Here is a 9,126-nt window from a genome sequence, read left to right as displayed (position 1 = left end):
GCGTCACCGCAGCGTGCGAGGGCGTCACAGGATCAATGTAAGTGCCCGCCTGTAGGACTCGCGTGTCCCCGCAATACCCGCGTGTGCTTCTGCTGGGGGGTGCTCACCGCAGGGGCGGCCGTCTCCTCTGGAAACTCCTTCCAGTCGGCGTCGCCCTACGCGTCGAACGCGGGATGGGGTCACAGAGTGGGTCGCAGACGCCGGCGCGCACCAGGCGCTCGCCGCCGTGGCGGCGGGCTTCTTCTCCTCCGGAAATTCCTTGATCGACGGCAGCGGCGCGCCGCCGGCCTCCGCCGGCTTGAGGGCCGTGGCGACCTCGGTGGCCGGCTTGAGCGCCGGGTTCTTGATGGCGCCGGTCTCGTCAACGCAGGCCTCCGCGCCAGACGTTGCCGCAGGGATGTCCTTCTTGAGGGCGCCCTCGACGGCGCCGGTGGGGGCCGTCGGTGGGCCGGTCGGGCGCGTAAACTTGGACCAGAAAACGGCGTGGGTGGCGAACATGGCCTTGGCCTTGTCCGAGTCGACCGCGCCCGCGTCGGGCGCCTTTTCCGCGGCCGGGTCCTTCTTGAGGACGTCCTCCGTGCCAGACTTCGCCACGGAGATGTTGACGTTCTTGATGCCGCACGCCTGTGGGCGAGGGAAAGTACGCGCAGGCTTTCAGAGACGGGAGAGGGATGATAACGATCCTGGCGAGCGCACGCGCACCTTCGCTCCGAGGAGCGAAGGCGACACCGACTCGGAGATGACGATCGTGATGCGGCCGTCGTCAGCCGGCACGATTCCGACCTTCGCGAAGGACTTCATCGGCGAAGACTCGCCCGCGACGTTGCCGCCGCCCGCGTCAATGCCGTCCTTGAGCGGGCTGGGCTCGCTCTCGGGCGGGATGCCGACGGCCTTGGCGCCGGCCGGATCGTCGACGGTGAAGCGGGACGCCTCGGGCACGGCGTCGAGCGAAACGCCCGCAAAGTGGACGCCGGCGAGCGAGCCGGCGGGCTCGCCCTCGGACGGGACGTTGCCAGTGCCGGTGCTGGCGGTGCCGGTGCCGCCGGTGCCGGTGCCGATGCCATCCTTGAGCGAGACGGGCTCGGAGGGGATGCCGACGGCGTTACCTCCGTCAGAGTCGACGACGGCCGTGTTGTCCGCCAGAGACGCCTGTCAGCCACAGAACGCGAGAGGGTCGTCTTGCAGGGAAGGCGCAGCGTTGCGTGCGTTGCAGCGGTGCGCGTGTGCATACCCCCTCCCTCAGCCACTGCAAATTAATGCACACCTGCTTGTCAGCAAGCGGCGGCGGAGGAGAGAGCTTGAGCACGAGCTTCTCACCGGCGGCCGGCACGAACTCGAGTTTGCGCATGTTGATCGAATGAATTCCTGCAGAGAGTCAAGAAGCGGTTGAAGGTGGTGTCCCCGATGGGAGGTGCAGGCCAGCGCTCGAGTGGCCCTCGCGGCTGCGGACACAGAGTCTTGGCACTCTCTAGATGTAGCAGAGATGCGAGCAGGCGGTGCGAGTACCCGCGTAAGAGAGGGAGGGCGGTCGGACGGGTTCGCGCGGGACAAGGGTGTGGAATGGGCAGCAGCGGACGCGTCTCGCGGCCTCCTCGATGGCAGCGGCTGTACCTGCGAGCGGGAGTAGGCAGGCGGTGCGAGGCCGAGGGGGGTGCAGCCGCTCGCGCCGCGAGCGAGGGCGCATCGCATGGTAGGGGTGGTGAGGGGGCGGCGGGTTCCGTGAGCAATAGGCGTCGCGGGGGTCTAGGTGTGCAGCTCGCGGCTGCATAGTCGGGCGCAATGCGGCGCGGCAAGCGCGAGCGGACGAGGAAAGTGCTGGCTTTGCCTTACGACTCGCTCTTCCGCGTAGACGTTCACGGAAGATCTTCGAGTCACCGTTCACAGTTGTGCGGTGAATGGCGCTTCCTTGTGTGGAGGTAAACGCCACAGCCCGAGCCCGAATGGCGAAGGAGAATCCCACCCCTATCCAACAAAAGTATTCCGTAGCTCGATCGAGGGGAGATCTTAGAGAGAGAGAGAGAGATTTTAGCTCCCCTACCCGGTCGCGTGCGACGTAGCGGGGGGCCACGACTACGTTTACGAAAACATAAGTAGTCCCGCGAGGTGTCAATTTGGCCGCCCAGTTAGCCCCCTTTTCCCGTCAGGGGTTTTTTCTTGGCAAACCTCGTCATCCTGCTGAACAAGCTCCTCTTGTAGCTCGATCGGTCACACCGCCATCGCCTTCGGAGAGAGGGGGGGCGGCACTGCTCTGGCAGCGTACCAGCGTGCACCTCGATCCTGTACCGTGTTTGTTATGACCCCCCCCAATGAACACACCAGTGAGGGAGGGCGAGACGATCGAGGGGTCCCGTACCATGCGGAATCGACCCTATCCAGTGCTCAAGTGCTCAAGTGTGTGTGTGTGTGTGAGACACACACACACACACACACACACACACACACACACACACACACACACACACACACACACACACACACACACACACACACACACACACACACACACACACACACACACACACACACACACACACACACACACACACACACACACACACACACACACACTCAAGTGCTCGTCACAAGCTTTGGCGGCAGAGCAGATTTCAGGGGCGTTCGAAGTACCGGGTCAAAACCCGTCATGTTGCGTCGGTCTCGACTTGAGTGCCGCTCGACTGGCCGATGAAGAGCGACCCGTACGACGCGCACTTGTCGTCCTCCCTCCTCGCCACATGACGGCCGCCCACCGACACCAACAGTAGCGCTCCGCACGCCTTCGAGGTCAGGTGCGGCCGAGCGACGATCGACTCGTCTCCGATCGCTGGGCGCGGTCACTCTGCGGCCCATCACCCGCCTGCCGATCACCTGTCCGCCTCGCCGCGCGCGGGCCGCTCGCCTGCTCGCCACCGCCGCCGCGCGTCCCCGCGCCGCCACGCTTCCCTGCACCTGACGGCGCTTGAGCTGCGCAGACGGCGCGCTCTGGCAGACAGAGCAGCGGCCGCCCAGGCGGTCGCTGCTCCGCCCCGTCCGAATCCGTCCGCCCGCGCGTGCCGCTGCCGCCGCCGCCGCCGCTCCACCCGGTGCCCGTCGTTTCGCAAGCCTGAGCGGGTCGCCAGACACCCGCGAGAGCCAGCAGCTAGAGCGCCGTCGTAGCCGCAGATCGAGTCGAGGAGCTTGATGTCCACGGTAGCAGTTGTGGAGAGCGGTGGCGCGGTGCGTGTAGAGGCGTCGACTGAGGGCTCCCTTTCGAAACGCGACGGGTACGGCATGACAACTGCCAGTACAGTTTTACGCCGGCCAGCGTGAGAGCACAACAGGGAGCCGGCGACCCGTACGCTTTGCGCGTGGCGACTGGTGGCTGTCTGGAGCTCGTGTGAGCTGGGCCGATGCGTGGCCGAGCCGAGAGGACCAGCGAGCGACCACCTTGGCGATGAAGCTTGGCGGCCGGCGCCTCGTCGCCAGACGTCACAGCGGCGTGGACGTAGGAGTGTGCGGCGACGGTTACCGGCAAATCCGGCCCAGTGTGGCCGGCAGCTGCCTAGCGCTGGCCTGTGGCCGGCGCCGCGGTGGCGGAGAAGGCGTCTCGCCGCCGTGGCGGCGGTCGGCAGGTGCGAGCGTGATGCCATCTTGTTGTATAAAATGAACTCGGGCGCACGGGACGCGGAGAAAAAAGAGAGAGGGGTAGGTGTTCTCTAGGCCCCTAAGGGCCCTACGCGCGGCGTGAGAGCTCGGAAGCGAGCTTTGCACGGCGATCGAGGATGGCACGGTTCACCCCCTTCACCGAAGCGATGGAGATGCGTTCCGCGTGGTGTGACACAAATGAGAGGCGGGAGTGGGGAGGGTACGCGGTGCGGTCAACGCCCGAGCGTTGAGCCTTGCGCGCAAGGCGGTTGATCTTTGCAACTGCTGGCGGCGAGAAGCCGCCGCCGAATGTCTCGTGGAGAAGCAGGTTGAACTTGTTGCGTTTGGTGAAGATCCCATCATGGTAGTGGCCACGCTGTGACTTGACGTAGCCTTGGCCGGTGGTGTGGTCGAACGCCCGTTGACCACGGACGCGGCACAAACGGGGCACAAACGCCAGGCTACAAAGACGGGGAGGCACGTAGTGACGCAGGGGAGTCTAGGCGACGGCGGCGTCCTCCGACGCCGCGGCGAGCCTGACGACCTCGCAAAACCCGGACCGCGCCCTTTCTCTTTTCTTCCTTCGCCGGCCTGCACCACAGCCCTCTCCGTCGCCGGACCGAGGCCCGAAGAAGCCCGAGGCCCGAGGCGCCTCCGAGGCGCCTCCTCTTGCATGCTTGCCGCAGCCTTCGCGACCTCCGCGGCCTCGGGCGTCGCCTCTCAGTGGCCCGTGTCGCGCCGCGGCGTGCTTTTCGCCGCTGTCGCCGCGCCTCTCGCGCCGCTGCGCAGCTCTGCCGCCGTCGACTGCCTTCAGGACTGCCAGTCGAACTGCTTCCGCGTGGCGCCGAAGAGCGGCCGCTACTGTCTCGACTCGTGCGCCGAATACTGCGACCAGCCCGACCGGAGAGACGGTCTCTCTGGAAGCATCTCGAACGACGCCGCCGAGGCGCCGCTGCCCTCCGATGCCTCGCCCCATCTTCCGCCCTCCCCGCGTCACATCGTGCCCTTTCAAAAGAACCAAAAAGAGGGGTGCACGACGCCTCTACGCTGGGGCGCCGGCGCATCGTGCCCTTCCCACCCGCTCAGGTTGGCTGGGCCAGCGCATACGACCCGAAGCGCTTTCTGCCCGGCCAGAGCCCGCAAGGCGTGGTCTACGGCGAGGACAGGCCCGCCCGCGGTCAGATGCTGCACACACACCTGCCCTCGTCTCGGCCTGTGGCGCGCGCGGTGGTCACGCTCCAGCGCCGGGTCGCGTGTGGTGTGCACTCCTCCTCTCTCCGTGCTCGCCTGCCCATGCACGGTGTTGCGGCGCAATCTCCCTCTCTGCAATGCAACTGAACTCGGCACACACGCCTCACAGGCCTCCCGCACTGCCGGATGCGCTCAACCTGGCCCCAACCCTGCGCCGCGCGATTGTCGGTGGCGGCACGCCCAACGGCGGGCCGGCGTCGGTCGAGGCGTTTGGCCCGGCGCGAGGTGACACGAGAACTGAGAACTCACGAGTCCGGGCTTGCCCGCGGGGTTGACACTCGACAGCGCATGCGTACACGCTGGCGCACGTTTGCAATTTTCTTTTAAGAAAGGGCAAAGGAGAGAGAAGTGCATGTAAACTATCGTATGCAAGAGAAGTGCAGTCTGCAGAGGCACCTCACATGCGTCATGCGTCACCGCCTCCGGCACACGGCACATGCGACATGGGATCAAGTGTACATGGGACATCAAGCGCCGACCGAGGTGGAGAGATGCATGGAGAATAAGTCGGTCACGCGCAACGGGCCGCAACCGTTTTGCGCGCCGCGCAACCTCGCATCGTCGCTGTCTTGTCTTGCGCACGCCCCTCCGCTCCCGCCTCGCTGCTTCTGCGCGCCCTCTTGTTCCGCTGCGCAGCGACGCGGCCCTCAGCCTTCCCTCTCTCAGAAGGAACTGGCGACAGATTTGCGGAGGCAGTAGGGGCGACGCTTCTCCATTGCTCCCTCGGCGCCTCACAGCGCGCTGTTCTCGGGGTACTTGTAGAAGGGTGGCGGCAGCGGCTCGGCGGCGAGGAAGGCGCGCATCATCGTGAAGGAGGCGGCCGGCCGGTAGAGTGGCGCGAGGTGGCCGGCGCCGCGGATGGAGACGAAGGTGACCTGCCCGTCGTTCCACGCCATCGAGAAGCCGCCGTGCACCTGTTTACAAACGGGCGGACGGTCCACCCGGCAGACGCGACAGGTCCGCGCCGCTCCGCCGTGCGCGCCTTGCGGCCGCTCGGCTCGAGGCCAAACGGGCGCCACGGCTGCGTGCGCGGCAGGCGGAGTGGCGCCGAGGCCGAGGTGTTGAGCGGCCCGACCGGCGTCCACTGGTCGGCCTCGCCGGTTCCGTTGCTGAGGAAGGGGGCCCAGATGTCCTCGATCGGCGCGGTCTGCAGCCCGCACGCGTCCGAGTCGCCCTCGTAGATGAGGACACGCTTGCCGGCGCCGATTGCGCGCTTGTACACGTGCCCCACAAAGCCCGCGTCCGTCGTGTAGTTCATCCCCTTGCCTACTCGCAGTTTGCGCTGTGTGAGAGCGCGCTGTGGCCGCCGGCGCAGCTCGCTCGCTCACCATTGTCCAGCGCGATGAAGTTGTTATCGGCCGGGATGCCGAGCGCGCGCTTGGTGATGCCGAGCTTGAAGTAGTCGCCCATGGCGGAGCCAAGGCACGGCGCGCCCAGGCCCGTGTCGCCGTCCCCGGGGGTGGGCAGCACCGGAACAGACACGACGTGCTGCCGCCGCCTGTGGCCAAGGGGGCAGCTCACGGCTGCATCGCGGTGGTGACTGTTTGGCCTCTCATCTCGGCGGCGCCTGGAAGCGCTCGAGCCGGAGATCATGCGCCGCGTCGCCTGCAGCACCACGCTGCCCGAGTCCTCCTCGACGGGGCACGCCTCGAAAAGGTTGTACGCGTGGAAGAAGCCCACCTGGCACGGCGGCGGCACGGCGGCGGCAGGTGAGGAGAGGCAGCTCTGCAACGGCGCAGCCCGCGCGTGGAAGGCGCCCACCTCGCGCGCCATCTCCTCGAGGAGCCCGCGGCAGCGGTCTCCGGGCGGGAGCGGCGCCGCCTTGCCCAGGAGCTCGCCCGCCGTGCAGCCGGCCTTGATGCGGCGGTACAGCTCCTCCGACATTTGCGAGTGCCTGCGGTCGTGGGTCGCGGGCGTGCGGCTTGCGGCCCAAAGGGCGACTGTCTCCAGGCTACATCTCGGCTGGGTTCCGCACCCGTGGAAGAACTCGACGTCCCAGTGCGGCCCGGGCAGCGCATTGGGGTAGCGAAAGAACTCGACGTTCTCCAGATTGACGCACCAGTCCACCGGCTTGCCTGGCTGAGGGATGCACGCCGGGAAGCCGTCGCCCACCGCAAAGCCGTAAAAGTTGATCTCCTTGCCCTTCGGGCCGACGATCGGATCGGCGAGCCACGCGTCGGCAAACAGGGGGACGTACACGCCCGCATACGACTCGCCCACAAGCGTCACCGGCTGCTGCGACGCCTCAAACTCGGGAAAGGCGTCGCGGAAAAAGGCGGCGTGGGCCTTGTGGTTGGCGGCCGCCGTCGAGTGGTCGGTCCACGGCCCGCACGAGTAGGGGTCGCCCGCCGGCCCGCCGACGCTGTCCGCGGTGCCGTTTCCCTCGGTGCAGTATGATGCGCCCATCGGCGCCGGTGAGTCTATCTCGCAGAGCGAGGTCAGGTTGGCCCACGTCCACGGGTTGAAGCGCGGCGTGGGCACGCCGGTGGCGCGGTAGGCGGGGGTGGAGTATGAGGCGGCGGTGAGGAGGAAGGGGCCGAACTCCTGGAAGAGGCCGTACGTCGAGGGCGCCCCCGGCCCTCCATTATACCACAAGGCGAGCGGCTTCTCCCTCCAGCCCGGCGCCATTGCGCAGATGTAGTGAAAAAACATCTTGCCGCGGCCAGACGGTGGCGTGCCGGCGTCGAGGAAGCCAGAGTAGTACTCGTACGGGGCGGTGGTGGGGACCCCTGCCCAGTGGGTGGTGGGGCGAGGCTTGGGGTGCTGACATGCGGCGAGAGAGGCGGGGAGGCTGGCAGGTCGCACCGGGCAGCGAGACGGGCATGCGGACGGGCGGGTTCTGCGGGTCGACCGGAGGGCGCCCGTCGACGTGCATCTGACCCGAATAGGGTGATGAGCGGAGCCAGAGCCAGCAGCCGCCGATAGCGAGCACGGCCGCCGCCGCCGAGAGCACGGGGAAGCGGTCGCGCCGCCTGGCGGGCTGCTGCGAGCCGTCGAGGAGCGGGTCCGCGAGCGGCTTTCCGTTGTTCGACGCTCTCGGAGCGGCCATTGCAAGGCACGGGCAGCGGGGCGCTTCGGGCTAGCTTCGGGGCGCGACGGGCGTGTCCCTCAAAGCGATGCTCGGAAGCGCCGAGGTCACGGGCACCTGTTGACGTTTCGCAGACCTCTTCAAATAAATAAAATAACATCGAAGGCTAAGCTCAATAAATAAATAAAACGGATAGGAGATGGGTAAAAAGCAGACTCTTCAAGGCGCGAGACACTGTTTGTTTTGCACTGTTCGTGGATAGGGAGGCGAGCGTCGAAGACCGCGGATACATGTAGCGCCTTGGCGATTAGCGCTACACCACGGTCGTTCAGCTGCTGATTGGTTGGTGATTGTTTCTGTGCGTGAGCTCACAGCAGTTCCTCACACGCCGAGCGGACCCATGAAAGAAGGAGGCCCGCACCGACCGCCCCTGAAAGCGAAGCCCGCGCTCTGCGCGGAAACCGATTCTGAATCCGACCCCAGGGCCTACCTAGCACCTAGGCGGCCCGCCATGAATTGATATTTAGCCGTGTGTGTCCCCGATGGCGACCGAGTCTCAGTGGGCGATCAGCACCTGGAGCGGCGTCCCAGCCTGGGGTCGGACGTAGTCGCACCCCGCCGGGGCCGGACCGTCACAGTGGGTGTGTGGTGGACGTGCCAGCGCGGGCGAGCGGGCGAGCGCAGCGCGGGCGAGCGCCGCCAGCGCGGGCGAGCAGGCGCCGCCAGCGCGCTCGGCCTGTAAGCTACCCCCCACGACGATCTCCGATCTCTAGTATCGCCAGAGAGAGTGCGTGCCCGCATTCACCAGCGTGTTTCAAGAGTCTCGCAGTTTTGATTTTGTTTCCTTGGAGTGCTCGAGTTCTTCATTTCATGTATGTACCTGTGTGTTGTGTTAGAGTTAGTGCCAGTGCGCGCCAGTCCCGTGCGCAGTGAGCAGTGTCGCGGGAGTTTTGTTGCCGGGGTAAAATTCTCTCTATTTCGCCGTCGCGGGAGTCGCTTAGGCGGCTCCCGTGGTGTACCTGTGTTAGTGCCAGTGCGCGCCAGTCCCGTGCCCAGTGTTGTGCGAGTGAGATGTTGTACAAAATTCTTTATATTTCGTGGTGTACCTGTGTTAGTGCCAGTGCGCGCCAGTCCCTTGTGCGAGGGAATTTTCTTGTAAGATTCTTTATTTCATTCTCGCCCCTCCTATACTCTACCATCCTTTTACAGATGTCGTGCTCCGTGAC

At 66.0% G+C, this 9,126-nt stretch overlaps 3 protein-coding genes across 3 annotated transcripts; 1 reads left to right on the top strand and 2 right to left on the bottom strand.

Annotated features, from left to right (window-relative positions):
- Window positions 1–318: 318 nt before the first annotated feature.
- On the bottom strand, window positions 319–1,367 carry EMIHUDRAFT_439161 (hypothetical protein; the record flags this gene model as incomplete). Its single annotated transcript, XM_005756924.1, has 3 exons — window positions 1,265–1,367; window positions 702–1,149; window positions 319–602 (listed from the first exon to the last, which is right to left on the bottom strand). Coding segments are annotated over exons 1-3 (816 nt in total), but the record flags the coding sequence as incomplete, so codon positions are not given.
- A 2,927-nt stretch (window positions 1,368–4,294) lies between these two features.
- Window positions 4,295–5,571, top strand: EMIHUDRAFT_221046 (hypothetical protein; the record flags this gene model as incomplete). Its single annotated transcript, XM_005756923.1, has 4 exons — window positions 4,295–4,686; window positions 4,982–5,097; window positions 5,246–5,355; window positions 5,539–5,571. 4 exons carry the CDS (start codon window positions 4,295–4,297, stop codon window positions 5,569–5,571), a joined length of 651 nt encoding a protein of 216 aa, XP_005756980.1.
- A 32-nt stretch (window positions 5,572–5,603) lies between these two features.
- EMIHUDRAFT_107701 (hypothetical protein) lies at window positions 5,604–7,921 on the bottom strand (the record flags this gene model as incomplete). Its single annotated transcript, XM_005756922.1, has 6 exons — window positions 5,604–5,786; window positions 5,828–6,138; window positions 6,201–6,552; window positions 6,634–6,766; window positions 6,848–7,601; window positions 7,678–7,921. 6 exons carry the CDS (start codon window positions 7,919–7,921, stop codon window positions 5,604–5,606), a joined length of 1,977 nt encoding a protein of 658 aa, XP_005756979.1.
- Window positions 7,922–9,126: the final 1,205 nt, after the last annotated feature.

The sequence above is a fragment of the Emiliania huxleyi genome (genome assembly GCF_000372725.1).
Source record: "Emiliania huxleyi CCMP1516 unplaced genomic scaffold EMIHUscaffold_94, whole genome shotgun sequence".
Taxonomy (NCBI): Eukaryota; Haptophyta; order Isochrysidales; family Noelaerhabdaceae; genus Emiliania; species Emiliania huxleyi.
Note: the sequence above shows the minus strand (reverse complement) of the source record. Positions and strands in the feature narration are given on the sequence as shown.